Source organism: Talpa occidentalis, unplaced genomic scaffold, assembly GCF_014898055.3.
Source record: "Talpa occidentalis isolate TD23 unplaced genomic scaffold, MPIMG_talOcc4v2.1 talOcc4.4, whole genome shotgun sequence".
Lineage (NCBI taxonomy): Eukaryota > Metazoa > Chordata > Mammalia > Eulipotyphla > Talpidae > Talpa > Talpa occidentalis.
The window spans coordinates 130,702,789-130,725,078 of record NW_023604295.1 but is presented as its reverse complement, the minus strand read 5'-3'; the positions used below and the strand labels follow the sequence as shown (position 1 = coordinate 130,725,078).

Below are 22,290 nucleotides of genomic sequence, written 5' to 3'. Positions count from 1 at the left end.
AAGTCCCCCCTGAACATCACCATAGTCTCTTATGCTCTTCCTCCCCTCTTCTGATCCCTCTCCCTCCCTTTCCCCTGCTGAATGTCTCTGATTTACAATAATGCAATTTATAGCAAACTCTTTCCCACATAAATGTCACTTTCAAAGATAGAAATAACACCACCCCGTTCCAACTACATTCTTAGTTTTGTAAGGTCCTTAAGTTATTATCCATTTAAAAAAAAAAAAAGGAAGAAGACAATGTGTTTGAGACTCAGATATAAGAACACAATTCAGTTATCTTTAATTCTTTTATTTCTTTAATATGCCAAGCTAGTTCTTTATACCTAAATACATTACAATGGAATGGGGAACTAAAATGATTGATTTTTGTTTGATACTAATCTTTATTCATAGAAATAAAGTAGCCATTAGCATTAAATACATTTTCTAAGATGGTACACATTTATAGGTTAAGGCTTTGGCATTTAAGATTTTAACAATTTATGAATTTAACTAGAAAAATGAAGAAAATTGTGTCTCCAACTTTACATTGGTCACAATACTTTTCATAGTGTGTAGTATTTAAATTTGAAGAGGAGAAGCACAAAATCATTCATCACAATGACCTCTTTAAAAGTTGTCTAGATACCCATTTTGGACATTTGGGTGAATGGGTTGAAAACAAATCATTACACTACATTTATAAGCAAACCAGAAAAACTCTTTAACAAAGTGGCTAAGAAAGCAGTTTGCTGTGGCTACTTGAAAAATAAAGTAGGGAAAGCATGATAATAGCTATCCCTTAAAAAATAATCTTAATAATCTAAAATCTTTCATGGATGATCTTATTAAAAATGAGACACTAACATTTGACAAATGAAAAAAGAATCTTGACTAATAATTCCAGACCTTGGAATATAATTTCTAGTTGTGGATATAAATCTTCAAAAGTATATATATTGGGTATAAGTGAACCAAATATAAAATGCTACATATTCCCTCACTTTACGTTCTTGCAAGTGAAAACAGTAAACTTATGATTCCTTCATGAAAATGTCCTCAAGCCATAACAACTTCAAAGTACTTTGCTTATAGCAGAGAATATCACACTTTTCAACTCTATCTCTTCCAATTTTATTTATCATAAATAAATAATCATGACAACGGAATTGTAAACCCTGCCTGAAAAGATGAATATTGTTGCTTTTCTTGACTTCTACTTCAAGGTGAAACCCTGTTATCAGTAATACTTAAATTTCTCTCTTCAAAATAGTAAAAACTAAAGGCATTAAATTAGTACCAAATGTAGTTTTATCTACAAAATTATGTATTGTATCCTGACATGTGGCAACAGAGACCATATAAAATGTCCTCCGACAGACTAATGCCATAGTGAACATAAAAGGTTTTCTGTATTTTTTTCCTAACAAATGCAATTTGTAAAAATTGGCCAAATCACTACTGGGCACATGTCCAAATGCTAACTTGGAAATTCAATATTATCTCTCCTTAAAGATAAGTTGTGATACAAACATAAAAACTTCAGTAAGTTAAAAAAAAAAACAACCTTATTTTAGTATACTCAAGTTTACATGTAAATGACAAAAAAAACTTGTTCACCAAAAGAGAGCATCAAATGGCAGCAAATGAACACAATAGCCCAAAGAAAGAAGCAAAAATTCTCACAAGTTGGATTTCTCTAAATTCTTTTATCGCTGTTGTTTCCATGCTCGACATTCTATCCTAAACAAAATCTATCACTGCAAACTACAACCAAGAAATTCTGAATTGATGTTTAGTGAAATGAAGCTTGGCTTACTGCCCAAGGCGCTGAGAAAAGTCAGTTCAGCACATATGCTACAGAGCCTGTAATCATAAAGAAAAACAAAAAAATAAATCTCCTCACTGGGGCTATATGTCAAAAATTCTTATTAAAAAGGGGAAAGATTTGGCATTTGATATGGAAACTTTCCAACATAGTTTAAGGATACACTGAAAAGACCAATAATGAAAAATAGCAGGAACAACCATGACTGAGACACACTTTGTTGTATAAAAAATAAGAAATGGCCCATAGATTAACAGAAAAATACTCTGCTTTCAAAAGTTAACTATAATATACACCCGATTTGCCATTACTAATTCCACTAAGATCACCAGACCTTTAAAACTGGGCCTGGCAGAATGATAGATATGTCTAGGATTTAACCCAAACGCCCAAAATAAAACAAGACAATTAGCTGACATTTAAAGCAGAAGCTTCAACAAAAGTGCGATTTCTTTAACGTTCATATTTTAGTTCTCTTGATTATCTTCTCACCTAATACAATAAATACTCAATAAAACAACTTGCCAACAGCATAACTTATAACACTGTTGTGACATAACTCAGCATCTGCCTTCCTGGTTCTTCCAACTGGTGGTGCAATTTTTCTGATTCAACAAATACTTATTTTTGCTTATGATGATCTGGTCCTTGGACAAACAGTAGATTATAACTCTAATCATTTTTCAAGATCAATAGTAGTGCTTTACCTGAATATATAAAAACACAGAAGAGGAGTTTCTCATTGAACTCTCTAAGACTCAGAGTTTGAAATGGTTTGGAATGGTTGATGAAAATTTTAAGCTCTAACTCAGCACACATCTACAGGGATCGTACAGGCCTCGGATGAATAACAAGGATTGCCCCAGGACCAACTTCTCTCAATCTGCTCATCAGGTATCAATCAGTTCCACCAATGAAAACATATTTCAAGATTCGTTTCATAATAAGCAAGTGTAACTATCTTACCATCAAGTTATGAGCCACACCACCTAACTTCTGAAGCAAATAGAAAACAAAGAGTTACATATGGGAGTTAAACTCATGGTTGACAGCATACAAGAAATGAAAAGAAAAATATATAATGAGAACCACATAGTCAGCGTCTTGGGTCCAACGTTCAGTGATCCCGTCACACTGTTTTGCCAACATGACAGCTGAATAATTTCCATGTTGCGAAAATAAACATGCATACTACCAGTTCTCTAATACATAAACATCGCATATAAATACATCCTCATAGGAAACACTGATTTTACATTAAATTGTCATTTAAGAAAATTTTTGCATTGAATTACAATAAATTAAAACTCATTGTTGCATACTTTAAATTGCTTAAAACAGTATCACAGATGTTTACACAGAGAATTATAGTAATATACAAGAGAACTTCAATAAGAGTTGGATAAACAATGTTTAAAGTAAGAAGTCTTTATAACCAAGCTGTACGGACATTAGGGGGCTTAGGTCTTAGCAACAGGCCACCGGATGTGTCAAAGGCCAATCGTTCACTCTTGCAACTGAGACCACTGGTAGCACTCGATGTCCTGGATGCTCCTCCTAAAATATGCAAAGAATAAGAAATTTTAATTATTTAAGCCAAATACATTGTCCAATAAATTTTCTTTCCTAATTCTAAGCCCAGACGAAATTTTTCTTTCCTATTGCATGGGTGTTTTCTTTCTTTTCTTTTTTTTTTTATGTAGAAGAACTGGGGTGTAGGCCAGAGGTGTGGGGAGGGGCGTGAGAGGATTCACCAGAGACAGTGGGGAGCAGAACAGGCAGATCTACTGAAATACACTGCTGAGGGGAGTAGCGGGCAAGGCAGGAGAGGTCTGCTGTGCCATGTGGGTCATCAGCTCCCTAGCCTGGATGGAACTGAGGCTGGTGACAGCGTTGAGACTTAACCCCTAGGCCACCAGGGAGGCCCCCGCATGTGTGTTTTTAGCAGTTCAACACAACTTTCAACAAGAAATACCTAGACTTTACATTAGTAAATTTTCATCCAGGGGATTTGAGGTAGAAATTATAAAAGAAAAAACTTCATATAGTTACCTATATTTTATTCAACAAATAATTCTCCATATTCTAGATATGATATAAGTAAGTATGGACTACCGGAACAAGAATGTCTCTGGGTCACTATAACAAGTGATACTTAGAGAATGAATGAAATTTCTATAATCATTTGAGTGTTTAAGACGCACACGAGCCTTCCCACAACTGGGAAGTTGTAGTATTATAACTGTCTGAAGTGTCGCTTCTACTGTTTATAGTTTAGAATGCATATGTGAAAAGGAAAATGCATGTCTGACATCTCCATGTGTTGCATCCCTAGTTCTAAGCAGTCCCTCCACGCCAACATTCTCTGGGATAACGCACCACTACACGTGTGAGTGATCATGTATCAAGCATTACAAGGCACACATCTGATGACTCTATAGATTGCTAATTTTTCTTTTAATAATCCTATAAAGACAAAGCACATATAAGATCTGGAAGATCACAAATAATTCTTAACTGGCTAGGAGGAATGTTCAGTATTTTCAAACAAGTTCTTTTTTTAATTTCTTCCTCTAAATTGTGAAATTCCTCTCCATTGTCTAAAAAACTGATTTTTCACTGTTCTATCTCCTGGATTCCCCACTATGCTGCCATTACATGCCACAAAACCTCAAATTAAGTGAATCCAAATAAGACAAACCATGCCAGTGAAAATTAATAGATGACATTCCTGAAGTTTTAAACAATATCAGAAGTTAGTATATAAATAATATATTTTAAAAAGGTACAAACAAGTACAAAATGATTTTGAATATGCTTACTTAATGGGCTATACTGGCTAAGAGTCGATCTCACACGTCTGGAGGATGGCAATGAGTTAAGATAACCCATATTGCGATGATAGTCCATCAGTTGTTCTGATCGTTTCATTCCAACTGTTGGTTTTACAGCTTCAAGCCTTTTCAATAAAGCCTTCATTTAAAGACAATCAATATGAAAGTCAGTATTAGATAAACAGCAATAGTTTTTAAAAAGTGAATAGTTTCTAGAACCTGAAATTCATGAAAAAGTAAGACTTTAAATCACTGTTGACAAACCATATGGAAAAGTATTTCAGAGTATACTTTAAGGAAAATCTAAGGGTTTTCATCTTGAATTTTGCTACAGTGATATGCAGAAAGCTACTACGTAATTCACTACCCATCAACATCATTTCAACTTGCTTTGTTGTTATCTGCTCCTTGCCACATGCAGGGTAACCTGCCTGAAAGGTTTAAGACTACTACTTTTGTATATATACACCACCTCCCCAAATCCTGGTGTTAGTGATGATAATAAAGCAGAGTTGTTAAAATTAAGTTAGTTAAATAGTTAATAGGACTGCACTGGTGATGAAATGTGATAAGGGTGCACTTTGGAAACTGTTTTAGTAATTTTATAGTAGTCTTATAAACTAATTTAGCTTTGAATTTACGTGTTCATTAAGGGTCTAACTTTATTTTTTTATTTTTTTTTAAGAGGCATTTATTTATTTGTTTGTTTATTTATACAAGCACTGGATACAGTCAGAAGCGCGGGAGGGTGAGAGAATTCACCAGAGCCAGAGCGGGGAGCAGAGCAGGCAGAAGGACCGAAGTACACTGCTGAGGGGAGCAGCGGGCGGCAGGAGAGGTCTGCGCGCCATGTGGGACCCTCCTCTGGTGGCCGGGGAGCAGCCGGGGATAGAACTGGTGCTGCAGAGGCCGCGGGCAGCTTCGCAACCCAGCGCTCAACCGCTGCGCCACCGGGGAGGCCCAAGGGTCTAACTTTAGCTTACGAAACTACCTGAGTTTAAAATCTTGGCTCAGCCACTTACTAGCTCTGTGTCCTTGGGCTAATTATTTAATTATTCTAGGTTTCACTTATTTCATCTGTGAGATGTGGATAAAATTAATACCTAGCTGAAAATACTGTCATTAGCATTCAATAAGCTGGTATTTGAAAGACTCCGAGAACTTTGGCATTTAGTATTCAGTAACTGTCAGCAATAATTATGAACTGAATTTTAGGAAGAAAATGAAATGCTACAAATAATAATTTTATGTGACGGTTTTAACAATCCCCATATAACTATATGATTGTTAACCAATACCGTTCATGCATTCAAGTAACAGACCATCAAATCAGATCACCAATTTAGTGAGAGAAGGAATATTTCACAGAAAATACATGTATCTGATCCCTGAATTCCAATTTCTGTGCTACTCTAGTGATTTAACAGATCTTGTCAAAAAGTAGGTTTTCTGTATTTTTTAAATATTCTCTGAAAAAAGCCTACTGGATAAAAAAAATTACACTTCTCATCATGTATTTCATTCCATACAAATCTTCACCTACTTTTACATATGAGTTCCAAGTTGGACTTACAAATCAGTGTAAATGTATTTTCTTTGATAGCTAAAAAATGTATTACTTACCAAATTTTCTCTTTCAATTCTTTGCTGTTCCCTTTGTCTGTTGAGAGCACTATGATATAACTTGGGGGGAGGGCCAACAGATCTTCTAGGAATTGTACTTTTGCTCCCAGGTTTTTCAGCCTGTCTTGACAGTTCTTTCAAAAGCCTCTGATTTTCCCGATCAATCTGTCTCACTTCCTCTTTTGTGAAAGAGTAGTTTCTCCTAGGTGCTACTGAAGGCTGATCCAAGTGAGGTTTTTGTGGTCCCTTTTTATCTAATTGCAGAAAAGCTACAGAAACCAAAAAAAAAAAAGAAAACTGGTTAAACAAACCAGTACAGCAGGTACATGCTTTAACTCTTACAGACAGAAATTATATTAATTCATGTAAAGCTATGTATGAAATAGTTAATGAGAGCCAGACTCAAATCAGATAGAAAAAAATTCAGGGGCAGTTTAGAGCATTGTGTTTATTGGGTTCGTTGGGAATAAAAGTTTATACACAAAACAATGAAAATATTTTAGTAAAAAAAAAGTGTATAATACTAGTTCTCAGGAAGACATACGTTATGAAAAATGCCTTTATCATGCCCATTTCATGTTTCCCTACATATATTTAATAGTTGGGGAGGCTCTGGTTGAGTGCACCAATACAATACTTAATTGGGATAGTTACTGAAAGCTGGAGGGCATAGTTCCAAAAACAAAATGTCCTCAGCAATGACTGATGAAAACCATGCTAAACAATGGCAAAAGTAAATCCAGAATATCCTGCAATTTTCAACATAATCTGAAAATATCTTACTATGGAAGATTTGCTGTCTATTAAGTGTCACTAAAAAAATTACATCTATTGTAAAAGTCCAATATTTTATCCCTAACTAAACAAAAGCCAAATGAATACATTATGTAAAAGGAAAATTTAACCAAAAAAAATTTTGCAAGTTACCAAGTAAAATTTTTATCAACATGCTTAATCCCTAAATTTCTATATTATAAAAAAATAAAATTTCCATATTATAAACATTTTCAATAAGTTACAATTATTAACATTTGTTAGAAGTTTCTAAAAATATTAAAGCCTATTAATGTTTCAGCGTGTGTGTACTAAAAATGACTATCTCCCATTGATTTGTTTTTGCACAATATTTTTAAACTATTATTTGTTTCTGTATAACTTTACGCTACTATTTTACTTGTGTAGCATTTTATGCTGTTAAAAGCACATTGCAATAAGGGGAAGAGGAATTTTTAAGTCCTATTTAAATATATGATCAGTTGGTAGAGATAAGTTAAATCACTTTGACTAAGATCACAAAATCTGTAAGTCTATCTCCCTATTTTAAAATCAAAGATATCCTAAGGTTATAGAAACTTAAAAAACATTTACAGCAGCTTCCTGATAGGAAAAATGAGTAAATTGATGGTTGGTAATTTGTTGAAACCACACCAAGTTAATAATAAAACCTGAATGAGAACACACGTATAAATCTATAGATGTGTTATGCATAATTATCTTCCCTCTAAGAAATACCCATTTTGTAGATTTAATAGTTTCTAGATTAATGTAACAATATATGAAAGCTTTTAAATTAAATTTTGAAGAAAATTAAGCTACCTTTCTCATGGAATTTTTAAAGTTTTTTTTTTTTTTAAAGCAAGGTAAAATAACAAAGAAATTACATCTAAATCACTTAAAAATATAAAAATAGCATTTTAGCTTTCACAGATGGAAAAGGATGGAGTGCCTTATAGTGATAGCAGACATTACACTACATTTTTCTAAAGCTGGCACTATGTTTTAGCATGAAGCCACCTCGAAAAATGAAACCCATTGTTTTTCCAATTGATAGTTTCCAATTACAGCAGGTACATGCTTTAACCCTTAAAGACAGAAACTATATTAATTCATGTCTAAAGTCTAAAATTAAAAATTTTTTAACTTGAATAAAACTTTCAGGGATACAACATATATATTTAAACTCCCATACTTAAGAAATAATTTTTTTTTTTAAATCAACAGTTTTGTCTTTTTTTTTTTTTTAAAGATTTATTTATTTATTTATACATGCACTGGGTACAGTCAGAAGCACGGGAGGGTGAGAGAATTCACCAGAGCCAGCGCGGGGAACAGAACAGGCAGAGTGATGAGATACACTGCTGAGGGGAGCAGCGGGCGGCAGGAGAGGTCTTAGCGCCATGCGGGACCCTCCTCCAGTGGCCAGGGCGCAGCTGGGGATCGAACCAGCGCTGCATAGGCTGCGGGCAGCTTCACAACCCAGCGCTCAACCGCTGCGCCACTGGGGAGGCCCTTAAGAAATAATTTTTCCCTAATTTTCCTTAATGAAACAATTTTTTTTCAAACTCTTTACATCATTTTAGTATCGTTATCCCGCATCATCAGAGCCACTTCCTGGGTCATGTAACATCATTTACTAGAGGTATCAGCTGTACTTTCAGCAGAGACCATATTTTAAAATTGATGTATAAAACTATCACTGGAAATTTTATCCCAAGCCATATCTTCATTCATTTTAGTCCTTTCAAAAAAATAAACAAAATCTGCCTGTAGGCATATTTATGATTCCAATTTAAAAAAAAAATAGTATTTGCTTTTTTAGGGTGATTTTTAAAAAGGTTTAAAATACCCCAACACTTGTAACTGAGAGTAACAATTCAAGAGTAATAACTAAATTTACTCCATTTCTTTGTCTTCTTTATCAACAACTTCTGAGATGAAAAATTCTGTGACATTCTTCCTTTGACTCTGGGCAGGTTTGTGGTAACTTGGACCAATTTGATATAGCCAAAGGGTGGCTTTCAAGGTTGGCAAAAAAGTAGATGAGCCCCACACTCCCAGTACTTGCTGGAATACTTGAGCTTGGTCCCACGCAACCTTGTGTGTCTGACTACACTAAACCTGTTAGACTGTGACAAAATCAAACCACATAGAGAGGCCGTGTGAAGGCACTATGATCCCAATTTCTGCATCATCCTAGGTTGCTGCTTTACATTTCTACGTTTTGTTATTTGTTATCAGACCAACAGTAAACTCATGCAAAATTTGATACCAGAAGTGGGGCACCACTTCAAAAAAACCTAAAAGACATGGCATTAGCTTTGAGACAGGTAGCAAGCAGAGCTGGAAGAACCTACAGGAGATTATTGAAGAAGTGGCAGAATTTTAGCAACACTGTCAGCTATGGTGACAAGAAAAATGGAAAAAATACCTATGCTACCCATGAATTCGACTAAGCAAATCTCTGCTCAGATTGTTGACTATATCAAAGGTTTATTTTATCCACAATAATGCGATAGGACAGAGGGAGATGAACTTTTAAAAAAAGGGAACTGGTCAGTTTCCTAGCAGAATTCAGAGAATATAAAAATTGGGATTTATGGAATTAAAAATTAAATTTACCACTCAAGCCTCTGCTAGCAGAAGATTTCAGAGCACTGAGAGAGCTATATAACTGAGGAAACACGCACAGGGAGCCTCAGCTGTACTGAGTTCTTTTAGGCCCTGGATCCCGTAGTTGGAGGATCTTTGGAAAGGGGCATTACATTTTTACATATGGGAGGAATGTAAACAAGTATGTGATGAGAAGTTGGATTGAAGAGGTTTTAAAACATGCCCATAAAATTGATACTCCTCCCATAAAAGGGAGGGTCTATGTCCCTCCTCTTAAATCTGGGAGGTTTATAATCGTTTCATCATAGGATATGAAGAAATGATGCTATGTGACTTCTGAGGTTAGGTCACAAAGGCGATGAGGGTTCTGTCTTGTTTCTTGGAACACTGAACTTGGAACCTTGAGCTTCCATGTTAAGAGGTTCCACATCCTTGAGGCTGCCATCTGTGAAGAGGCTATGTGTGCCCTCTAGCCAGCAGTGCTGGTCTTCAAAGTCATCCCAAGTCCAGCTCTTCACATGTGAGTATACCAGCAATCAGATTATTGTCCCCATCTGTAAAATCACCCCTGCCTGTGAGTCTCTCCATCCCCTATAATTGGGGTAATCTGTTATGTAGCAATAGTTATTGATATTTCATCCCTTAAAAAAAAGTACCATGTGACACACAAACAAAATACCTGTGGACCAAGTGCAGCCTATAAGCAGGTAGCTGATGCTTTTTTTTTTAAAGATTTATTTATTTATTTATATAATCATTGGGCACAGTCAGAAGCGCGGGAGGGTGAGAGGAGTCACCAGAGACAGAGCAGGGAGCAGAACAGGCAGACTGACGAAACATACTGCTGAGGGGAGCTAGCTGATGTTTTTTTGGGGTCTAATCAGTCTATCAATCTTCCATATGGCTTTGTCAATGTCATCATCTAGTTCTGTTTTGTTTCATTATACATTTCAACTCAATGGCTACTGTGCCTTTTGGTGTACTTGGGCAATTTATTAACGTCAAACATTCTTCTGTGTCCCTTTCAGTGCTTTTCATATCTTGAAATCTTTCATATACTAATAGGACTGACATTTCTATCTTCTCCTTGTTAAAATCTGTCTGGCACATCTTTTTCAAGTCTTTATTTTCATTCTTCCTATGCTATTTCAAATATATTTTTATATTAAGTTAAAAAATTAACCCTCTTACAGTATCTTCTGATAAGTTAAAGCCATTCAATTTCATTCTCTTTCCTACCATTCTTAAAAATGTTTTTTTCCCCATTTGGAAGATTAATTATATTAATTCCCGCCCCCCCCAACAGACTACAAATCATATATTCTAACTCCATTCTTTTATTTTTTTATTTTTTTTTTTTTTTTTTATAGAGGCATGCTTTATTTATTTGTTTGCTGGTTTGTTTGTTTGTTTTGTTTATACATGCACTGGGTACAGTCAGAAGCGCGGGAGGGTGAGAGAATTCACCAGAGTCAGAGCGGGGAGCAGAGCAGGCAGAAGGACCGAAGTACACTGCTGAGGGGAGCAGCGGGCGGCAGGAGAGGTCTGCGCGCCATGTGGGACCCTCCTCTGGTGGCTGGGGAGCAGCCGGGGATCGAACCGGTGCCGCAGAGGCCGCGCGCAGCTTCGCAACCCAGCGCTCAACCGCTGCGCCACCGGGGAGGCCCACTAACTCCATTCTTTTAGAACAGAAGTTCTTAAACCTTTTGGTTTCAGGATTATAGAGGACCCCAAAGACTATTCATGTGAGTTACATCTATCAATATTTACCATGTTAGAAATTAAAAGTAAAAATATTTAAAGGCATTTATTAATTCATTTGAAAAAATAAACCAGTGATATATTAATGATACATTTTAGAATAAACATCTTATATTCTTTTATTAAACTTTGTATCATAAGCTTAGTATCCTGTAGATTGAATTTATATTTAACAAACTTGGAAATAAGTCATTCTAATAACTAATGGTTACACTGTTAGCTATATAAGCATCTTTCATCATCTGAACTCTTGCCCAATACATGCTGTAATAGCATCAATGGAACCAAATAATTTCTTAGTGTCTAGATATTCAGAAGGTGCTCCTTAGATCAGGAGCATTAGTATAACCATGGGGCTGGCTAGAAATGTAGCTCTGGTTCTACCCTAGATTACTGAGCCAGAGTCTACATTTTAATAATATCCCCAAGTGACTTGTACACACATTAAAGTTGGTGAATTTCTAGTCTAGTCCCTTGCCCAAATAGCATATAATCCTGCTTTTCTCCTTTTTAGTTTTTAACAGATCCCTGCTTTTCTTCTTTCTTTTAAAGACATCTACCCCTTCCCCACAAAGCCCTGCCTTCAGAGAAAGCTGACCTCCCTCTCCCAACTCCCACCTGTAACTCCAGTGTAAGTCTGACTTGCCCAGGATGATCCCATTCTCCTTGCCAATGAGTATTTCAGGAGTGGGAGTATACCTCAATTCTGGGGACATAAGTGGAAGCCGGCTGACAGAGCTTGATCTAAGAGAGTCAGAGGAAGAGACAGTTTCCATTTCTCCGACATTGTCATATCTGGACGTCAATACGGAAAATTGCTGCAGACATACCCTAGTAGCCTACGAAGGAAGCCAATACCAACATCGAGTGGAATGGGAGGGAAGAACCTGGTCCCTGAGGACATTTTTGGGTCTCAATCCTGGGCTATCTGTGGATTTCCTGATACATGAGAAATATTGTTTCATCGGGAATTTGTTTCTTGCATCCAAAAGCACCCTAATCGGTGAAAGCAGATGATCATCGATGGTCCTGAACAAAAAAAATGAAATATCACAGCCCATTTCCCAGTAGATGATTTTTAAAAATCTGACAGTTCCAAGAGTTATGTGCTTTCTTTCTAAAACAAGGTTTTTATTGGTTGTGTCCTCTCTTCCACTCTCATGCTCATTCTCAGAATAGACTGGCGCTTAAAATTAATGGAATCAAATAGTACTCACAAAATTTAAAAAATGGAACACTGAGTCCTTAAAATGGAAACTATGATTTAGTCAAGCAAGATCATATTTTGAAAGACAAATACCTTGTTATATTATACATTCTTCTTTTTCAATATCCATTCTTATTTTTTAATTTTATAGGAAAGTTTTATAAGATTCTTTATAAGACCAAAGGTTATACTTCTACTTTTTAAAATACATATAGATCACAGCAGTAACTGTTAAGAACAATGCAGCAATAGAAATTTGACAATATAAGGAAAAAACTTTTGATTCATATTAATACAAAATATTACAGAGCAGTCTGCTTTTCTCATCAGATGGATATTCATGGTTTAATTTTTACTTCCTAATTTTTACATTACAAATATGATTAAAAAACAATCCTGTCACTTTAAGAGAAACAACTGACAGTATCTGTTGACAATAATAAAATCTGAGCATTTTAGCAAAAATTAGTGTTTCTGGTACACGTGAGTTTGACAGTTTCCCAAGAGCTTTCTGATGAGATTGGTAGTAATAACTATGATTTCTATACAGTGTAATATGAACTATGTTAACATTTGTAAGCTCAGTGAGCCAACAGTTTCTAACTAACCTATATATCATGTTGCAAAACCAAGTAAGGATAAAAGATACATTCAAATTGTAAGAGAGATCAATTCAATAATCCTAATGTAACAGAATAATTTAATATCAGCTTCAAACTTTACATTGCAACTAACATTTAAGAAACTACTTGTGGAATTCTAGTGTGGTATCAAATAACATCCAAAATTAATACTCCACTTTCCAATCACATATCTACACGAGGCCAGATTTTCTTCATATACTTCAACCAAAACAATATATTGCAATAGTTGTACACAGAAGCTTACATGAGAATCCAGCTATTTTCTAGCCAAACATTAGCAAAATTACTAAACTTTTGACATACAGTTATGGCTCATAATACATGTTGCCTATGTTAATACATAATGGGTTTATAACTACTATTTTTCAATGAACCAATAAATATTTTTGATATCTACATGGTAAATATTAAAGATATACTCCACATAAGCAAAAGGGGTCTCAGTAATTTTTAAGTGAGCAAATGTTTTTGGTCCCAAAGTGAAAATGTTTGAAAACTGGTACGCAGAACACTAGGGTTGGTGCTGGAAATTTGGAAGAGATGTAGGGAGAAATAGTCTTCAACTTGATAAATCATCAACCTGATGATGATACAATCTATCTTATAGACTGGAAAGTGGTCATAAGAATTTTTAAAAAAGGAGACACTGTTACACTGGAATGCTTGATAAAAAATTAGAGATTTTCCCATAGAATGTCAATCAAACATACTAAGGATTATATAGCAGAAGCAGACACAAACTCATTCTAGGAAATCTAAAAATAATGGGTAATTACTACAAACGAAATTTTGCTTAAGTACATGAAAATCATTTCCTGACCATTAGGACTTACAGTTCCTTTGGTTGACAAACACTGTCAACTTAGGGGTTCTAGATTTAGGGTTTCTAGCAAGCAGTAAGATCCTGCCTTTGTGGAGAGCAACTAACATTCTATACTAATCCCAGAGTCTGGTAAGTATTCTGATGGGAAGAAACAGGTTTTTGGGACAGAGTCAGGGTTTGGGGTGGAGTAATGGGGGAAATTTCTATGGAAATAGTCACAAAAGTACCTCTGAGGAGATGAGCTAAGACCTGAGATGCGAAGCAGCCTATGCAAACGAAATGGGCAGAGGTCTTATAAATGCAAAATATTTTGAGCTCAGTAAGAAAAAAGTATGATAGGAGCACAGTAATGGGAGATTAAACAGGAAAAGATGGATAAATACCCATATGATGTAGATAAAAGATTTTCATCAACCTTAAAGCAGAGAATTAGACCAATCACAACAAAATCCCCACAGCAGGGCCTAAGTAATAGTATTTGTTTTAATCGTTCTTCAGGTGATACTAATGTGCTACCTGGAATGAGAATCACTGCTAGAGAGTCTGTTAGCCTATTTGATAAGGAATATAGATTTTAATTTTAAGAATATTAATATTTATATAAAAATTAAGGATACTAGTATGATTGATTTACTATTCCAAAGGTCATTCTGGTTATTAAAGGAAGAAGCAGAGGGACATGAACAGAAAACCCCTCACTCATGAGTTATAAGAGTGAGTGAATGAGCATTTATAGGAAAAAGATGTTGAGTGGAAGCTCAGCCCCTAAATGGCTAATGCTGAGAGTCTGATTTTTCAGACACACTAACAATTAATAGGAACAATAGGAGAAAAGGGAAAAGAAAACCGACAAAGAGGAAATATTCACAAGTACACATTGCTCCATAATGTACTATCAATCTATGAGAGTTTCTTGACTAAATAAGGGATTTATTTATGCCCTAACATTGCTCTCATTTATTATATAATTATGTAGCTATGGATTTATTCTTTCAACTAACACTTCAAACAAAAGTAGAGAATCCCATTTACAACCTTAAATCATTACCTTGAATCAACCTAAAACCTAATCTACAAGCCCAATATTTTGTTTTATTAGCTAATCCAAAGGTAAGTTTGAAGTTGCTTTTCTTACACCTGGAATGTATTGTTCTCTTCAAACTAAATATGGATAATAAATTGATACAGACACAGTGGTAAAGATTATTCTAATTCAAAAATACTTATAACTTAAAGCAAGTGAAAATTGAAATGTGTAATTTCATCAACTTGGTAATTATTTCCAAGTAATGCTCTTCAGCCTTTTACGTAAAACCTGATTACTCCTGCATAGTTTACTCTAAGTTCTTTCATTTACCAGTATTTTTGTTACTTGCCCTCATATGAGGGCAACAGGTCTTAACCTTAGTGGGGCTGCCTTTCTTAAAGAAGGTGAAATCTATCTTCAGCCCATGTCTCTATCAAAAATGGGAAAACATCTGGTTCCACTTCTCATTTATTTTCTCCATCTGGTCCCTCAAGGTATTTTGCGTTTGTAAAGCACTAAAATAAAACCAGTGTGAAGTATTTTCTAATCTCAGCTGATTAGCTTTGCAATAATATGATATTCCAGGGATTTTTATGATAAAATAGGATGTTTGGTAAAGTTACTATAATATCATTTGTCCCAAACAATAAAGCATATTAGCTAGAAAAATCAGTGTAAATTCATAGCATTCATTAGTTAAGCTCAATCATCGAATTTTATATTTTAAGTTCAATACACAGATTTTAGAAGAAAAGAGAATTACCTTTCAGAAGATGATTCAGGTCCATTGTGTCATGTAAGACTTTTTGTTTATATCTCTGGTCTAAATTGGAATCTAACACTGCAGACTTCGACGTGAGATTGGGCCCATGTTTTTCTTTTCCTTTTTTGGCCGATTTCAAAGATTTTGAATTATTTTTTAAATCTTCAACAGTCGCGTACACTTCTTGACTCACGTTTTCTTGCTTTTTAACTTTCACTTTTTGATCATTTGATGATCCCAGTTCAAAAGACTGAACAGGGCTGATGTCTGGAGTTGATAAAGGAGTTACATCTGTCACCGTATCTTCAGATTCCTCAATGCAGTCACCTGCTTTGGGTTTAGTACTTGAAGGTTGTGTTCCTGTTGATTTTATTCCTGGTTTATACTTCTGTTTTGGAGACACGTGGGTTATACCAGATACATGTTTCTTTAATGATGGAGATGAAACAGATACATCCGACCCTGCATCTGAACAATCTGTATCTGAACTTGAAGATGAGGAGGACAATGAGGAAGAGGAGCTCCTTTTGGAATAATTTTTACTTTTGCTTTTTTTAAAGTTATTCGATGGTTTAACTGATTTGGATCGGACATGATGCTTTTTCCCATTGTCACTGCTTTCCTCTTCATCTGTACAGTAATCACCTTTACCATCTTTTACAATTTTCGGAATTCTTTTTGGGATGGGCAAGTGTATTTTATGTTCTGTTGTAGCATCACTCAATTTTTTGGATCTTGAAGAAGTAGACAATGATGACGAATTTCTGGTGTGTGTGCTATCATTTTCTACAGGGTGTTCTTCTAGAGAGATTTTCTCCTTTCTTTCATTTCCCTTGTCAGTAAGGTAATTTCCCTTGCTTTGTACTCCAAATTTCAGGTTTACACTTTCTGTATCTTTATCTAATTTCTCTTTCTGTTCATCATTTTGCTTGTCAAAAATTGAGTTACTGTCACATTTTTTTGCTTCTTCAAAGTCACTGTCAAAGAAAGAATGGTCCACTTCACCATCTGATAAATCTCTGAAGCGATCCATGATGGCAAAAATATATCTGAAAAGGAGAAAAGTAAAACCATTGAACTAAGAGTAATTTTCAATTAATTTTTACTTTTATATAGCAATTGCATAATTTTTCATAGCTAAGAAATCTGGTTTATATATAAAGAAAAACATGATCAGAAAGAAAAAACTAAAAAACAAACAAACAAACAAAACACTTCCAGTAACTCTGTTAGCTGGCAATGGACTATAGGGGTAAAATCAGTATTCTGAAAAATAAATAACTCTAATAGTTTAGTTCCCAAGAAAATAATAGATGAAGGCAGGCATAACACAAACATGGATACCTTGGTGATCCCTAAGGGAAATCTGATTTCTAAAATTGAGTACAGTTATGGAGCTAAAACCTCATTAAATCAGCTAACCCAGCCCAAACACATTATTTTTAGTGGAAGCCTTTCAATGGAGATTGTTTCAGTGCTTGTCTTTGTCCTATCCATTTCCTTCACTGCAGTTACTGGGGAAGAAGCAGGAGGTGACTTTTTCAATTAAAAGCTCTCCTTATTCCTTTTTGAAGAACGAAAACTTTAGAGGCTGTACAGGTAGCTCAAAGGCAAACTTCTGAATATTTAATCACAAATTGTGACATACCTGCATGTAAAATATAGAGGGAAGTATACATGTCTCATTGTGTTAAAAAGAATGTCGTATGAAAGAGATTTTAGAGTAGACATGCTGCTTGATATGGGGAAATTAAGGCATATTACTTAGATACATGGAGTTAAATACTGCATAAGTAGACAAAAATATTCAAAGTCGTTAAAGTAGTTGCCTTCAACAAGGTGCAGAGACCACTGTTTTGGTTTAGGCCTTAAATTACAAGTTTACCTGTAAATTTAAATGTGTACTACTATGACAAAAAACTAAAATTGATTTTAAAATAGTTTAATACTTTATATATTTGGAATTAAATTACAAAAATCACTATAAAGTCATTAAAAAGATTTCTCTCATTATAGTGTCACACTACTACTAGCAATCTTGAATTCAGAGTTTAACCTCTAATACTTTCTACATTAAAAACAAAACAGAAAAACCAGAATTCCTTTCAAGCAGCTGATTCCATTTCTGAAGGCAAAGAAAAATAAGGGCCTAGAATGCCTTATTGTTGCCAAAAAACACAATATTCAAATATGCCTCGGATAGTGAGGATAAAACAAAAGATGCAGTTTAAAGAAGTTTCCATTGTCTAAGATAGACAACTTAGTACACCAAAATACACATAAAAATGAAAAGGTAATTCTGGGGAGCACCATTGTCCATGTTATTAAAAAGGAGCAAATAAAATGAGCTTTGTTAAAGGAATGGCATATAAATTTTCAATAATAATATGTAGCCAATAGACCACTTATGTGCTCATTATATTCAAATTATTACTAATTCCATTACATGAAATCAAGCACTAAGATTATATAATCTGTATTCTACATCAATCATGATATTCTGCAACCTTTAATTGGTGGAATGACCCTTCATTTTACAAAAGCACGAATACATAATTTAAAAATCAACCAAACTGGGCCTCCCCAGTGGTGCAGCGGTTGAGCACTGGGCTGCGAGGCTGCCTGCCCTGCGCTGTTTCAATCCCCGGCTGCCGGGCGAGGGTCCTACATGGTGCAGCAGACCTCTCCTGCCGCGCCCGCTGCTCCCCTCAGCAGTGTATCGTCAGGCTGCCTGTTCTGTTCCCCCTCTGGCTCTGGTGAATTCTCTCACCCTCCCGCGCTTCTGACTGTACCCAGTGCTTGTATAAATAAATAAAAAAATAAATCTTTAAAAAAAAATCAACCAAACTGATGCTATTTATACTAATTTGGTAAGTTAATATAAGTAATTTTTTCTGTCTTTAAGGTTTTGAAGAATTTGAGAGCTTCTGAGGTATTAAGCTTATAAAAAATTAACTGTAATCAACTTTTAAATGCTTAAGGGAACCTGTTTGATTACATCAGTAAGTTTAGATTTATTTGGTTCATAAACAGTAACTGAGTGCTTGGTAAGATTTGCTTTATTAATTTTAAGTGTTGCTTGTCAGGAGGAGTAATCTGAAACAGCCAAATAGTAACACAATAATTGCAAAGATACAGAGTGGGGAAAGGAAAGGAGAGAAGGGTGACCCGAGGGCTCGAGCTTAAAAAGAAGGTTCAGCTGAAAAAAAGACATGGAGCTCACCAAGTGGCAAAAGCTTGACTTGAAAACCAAGAAACCAGTATTTTTTTCAGTTCATATTGGGGTAGTAGTTACCCCAATATGCTAGGACAATTTACATTCTATTCTGTGTGGTTAAACTACCTTTTGAAGGATGCATTTAATTCTGCTAAAGTGAAGAGTCTAGATTCTAAATCATGATTGTTGGTTTACAAAGCAAGGGGCTCATAGCTAGTACCAGTAATGGCTACCTGAAAGGGTGCATTGAGCTACCTGAAGGATTGTGATATGAAAAAAGATTTTAGAGTTGCCAGTTCCACAGGTTGAATCTGGTGGAGCGCATAAGAAAGGTGTTCAGAGGTTAACCTAAGAGCTTCTCAGAAGTGAAACGGACACTTCTAAGATTATGAGCCAGGATTCACTAGATAATGTTGGAACAAAGACTGGATGCTGCAGAGGGAATTTCTGCATTAGCAGGACATGCTCTTTCCCAACTCTGTCACTGATGAACTCGGTCTACATCTGAAGTCTATCCATAAGCTAAATGACAACTATCTTGTTGAAATCCCTGTTTTTGATACCTAACAGTTTCCTGGCTTTCTTCTCTCACCAGACCAGGAGCTCCAGATAGCTGGGTCATCTTTATATATCCCTAGTACCCAAAGCAGAACCATAATAAATATTAAGCATTCAAAGAATGTTCATCTGATGAAGGAATTTGGAGTTAAGAGACTTAAGCTGAAGCCCTAATTCTGCTCTTCGCTATTCAAACAAGCATGAAAAAAACCACCCCTTTCTCCTGAGCTAATTTCCTTGATAGTTTTCCACAATCAGCTCCTCTCTCACATATATAGACCAGAATTAAGTATCCCTTAGCTGTACTTCTATGGTACAGTCATGGAGTCCCCAAAAGTTGTAAGCATATGCCTCCCTAAGGGGGAACAGCTGATGAGAAAGGGTGCACAGCCCGGTGCCCTGGGAGACTTTTCTGGCTTCAAGTTAGGTTCATTGTATCTGACGGGGGTTTTGTAAGGATTTGAACATTCGGATCACTACAGTTCACTGAAAAATAATCCAACTATCCCACCCACTAGGCCAATTCTCTTGATAGCATTTACTTTAAAGACAGTGAGATGAATTTACATTAGAGAATAAAAACAATATGGACTGAAGATAAAGATTTTCCTTACAAACTGGAATCAGGTAAACACTAGATCATAGTTCATCAGGCAGAATCACCCTCCTGCTGCTCAATGAAGGCATGTACTTGCCAAAGCTGCCAAGGAGTGACCCCAATACTCACCACTCCTGCAGAGCCAGCGGCAGAAAGAGTAATGCTTTCAAGAGACATCAGGAAAACAAACACAAGAATCAGACTTTTTTTTTTTTAAACTGTCGTGACATTACATTATTGTAAACGCAGCTCTAGAACATGATCAAAGAAGTTAACCGATTGGGTACACGAAAATCTCGACCTAAAGTAAACACCTGTTTTCCCTCCAGGACCTCGAAGCTCGGTTCACAACCCCCTCCAGACCCCCGCGAGGAAAGTAACTGACAGCCCCACGAGCCTCGGGGTTCAGGTTCAAGAGGGTGGAGGTGAGCGGCGGGGACCCGAACCCGGCTCCGAGGGGCCACCACATCTTAATTCAGAGGCGACCCCGACCCCCACGCCACCCCCGAACGCGTCCGGAAGACCAGCGGGGCGAGTCCCACCCCGGCCGACGGGGGGTTCGGACACCTCTGTTGTGGTTACACCTGCCGCCGCGGGGCCGGGGGAGCCGGAGAGGTGGCCCACGGAGCCGCAGGCTGGGATGGGGGCCCGCCGGCCCGGCTTCCTGACCTCCCGCTCCCGCTCCCTGATATGGCTCCTGAGTGCTCACCGCTGCCCGGGCTCCGGAGCAGGGAAACGGATCCGAACGGCGGGGTGCGCGGCGGGCGGCCGCGAGCGGGGAGACAGGGGAGCCCCGCGCGCGCTCACCCGGTGCGGCAGCCGCTGCCCGCCATGCGCGCCGCCCGCGGGGTTCCGGGTGTGCGCACGCGCCTGCGCGCTCCCGCCGCCCGTCCGCGAGGCTGCGGCCGCTGCGCACGCGCCGCCGGGGCGGGGCGAGGGGCACGCGCGGAGGCCGCCGGGGGCGGGGCAGCGGGACGCGCGCGGAGGCCGCCGGGGGCGGGGCAGCAGGGCACGCGCGGAGGTCGCCAGGGGCGGGGCAGCAGGGCACGCGCGGAGGCCGCCGGGGGCGGGGCAGTGGGACGCGCGCGGAGGCCGCCGGGGGCGGGGAGCGCGAGTTCCGCGGGGACCCGGCCGAGGCCCCACGCTCGGCTCGGCGCGGTCCCTTGCGGCGGGCGTCATAGAGCGCGCCGGGCGCGCCGGAGACCTGGCCAAGTTCCTCCCGGCCCCGCCCCGCCTCGCTTGCTAGGGCGGGGAGCCGGGGCCATACCTGCACCCCTCGGTTGGGCGGAGACCCGTCCAGGCCCTCCGCCTCCCTATGCACAGGACCGAGGGGGTACAGCTCCTGTGGCCGCCATTAATAGCACTTCGGGCAGGCCGAGTGCTTATGGTGGCTCATTTAAGGGGGAAAGCGGCTTTAATTAATTTAAGAGGTTTTTTGTTTGTTTTTTTTTACCAGAACGCCTGCCTGGGAGTTACTATGGTAACACAGATCCTTCCTCGCCCCCGCACCCCCTTACAGGCCCTGAGTGGAGGGGGGGGGCCGGAGCCCTCTCCACCTCCCTGCCCAGTGTCCAGGACCCGGCTGGACCGGGCAGCACGTGGCCTCGGCCTCTGACTCCTGCCCGGCTGGGAGGTTCCCTGGTCTGGACCCAGATGCTCTTGCCAAAGAGGTGAGAGGAGGGAATCCCATCAATATCAGGGTTCACCCTCCCGCACACCCAGCTTGACAGAAAGAGTGTCTGCCTCGCCTCGCTCCCCTGCCAACACAGTATTAAAAATGGGGCGACCGTGGTTTACTGATTGTTTATATCAGCAAAGTTTAATTCAAATAACTGCTGAGTACTATGGGCCAGGAACATCTTAAAAAGTCCTCTGACAACTGTTAAAGAACTGGTAGTTAAGACAATCGAAGAGAAAAATGATATCTGTACATCGTGTTGAAGGCCATACTTTTTCGTTTCTGATCTCACAGGCAATAGGTATAATAAAATAGTTCCCCAGATGCTCACCTCCTAATCCCCGGAACTTTTATGTT

At 37.9% G+C, this 22,290-nt stretch overlaps 2 protein-coding genes across 10 annotated transcripts in view; one reads left to right on the top strand and one right to left on the bottom strand.

The window, feature by feature from the left end:
• Positions 1 to 263: 263 nt before the first annotated feature.
• On the bottom strand, positions 264 to 21,040 carry CFAP97 (cilia and flagella associated protein 97). Of its 5 annotated transcripts, none has more exons than XM_037526366.2 (5): positions 20,965 to 21,040; positions 15,883 to 16,931; positions 6,268 to 6,536; positions 4,633 to 4,783; positions 264 to 3,367 (listed from the first exon to the last, which is right to left on the bottom strand). In XM_037526366.2, exons 2-5 carry the CDS (start codon positions 16,913 to 16,915, stop codon positions 3,240 to 3,242), a joined length of 1,581 nt encoding a protein of 526 aa, XP_037382263.1. In that variant the 5' UTR covers positions 16,916 to 16,931; positions 20,965 to 21,040; the 3' UTR covers positions 264 to 3,239. The 5 variants fall into 5 exon arrangements, with proteins under 5 accessions (XP_037382263.1, XP_037382264.1, XP_037382267.1 ...); XM_037526367.2 differs by lacking the exon at positions 20,965 to 21,040 and adding an exon at positions 20,823 to 20,844; XM_037526370.2 differs by lacking the exon at positions 20,965 to 21,040 and adding an exon at positions 20,798 to 20,819.
• Positions 9,955 to 22,290, top strand: part of SNX25 (sorting nexin 25) — a 110,605-nt gene continuing 98,269 nt past the window's right edge. For 2 of the 5 annotated variants that reach the window (XM_037526364.2, XM_037526363.2), the window contains exon 1: positions 9,955 to 10,177. The gene's annotated coding sequence lies outside the window, so the exon portion shown is untranslated. Of the gene's footprint in view, positions 10,178 to 20,584; positions 20,681 to 21,711; positions 21,926 to 22,290 lie in introns of all 5 variants that reach the window. The other 3 variants (XM_054701031.1, XM_037526361.2, XM_037526362.2) reach the window with 3 other exon arrangements.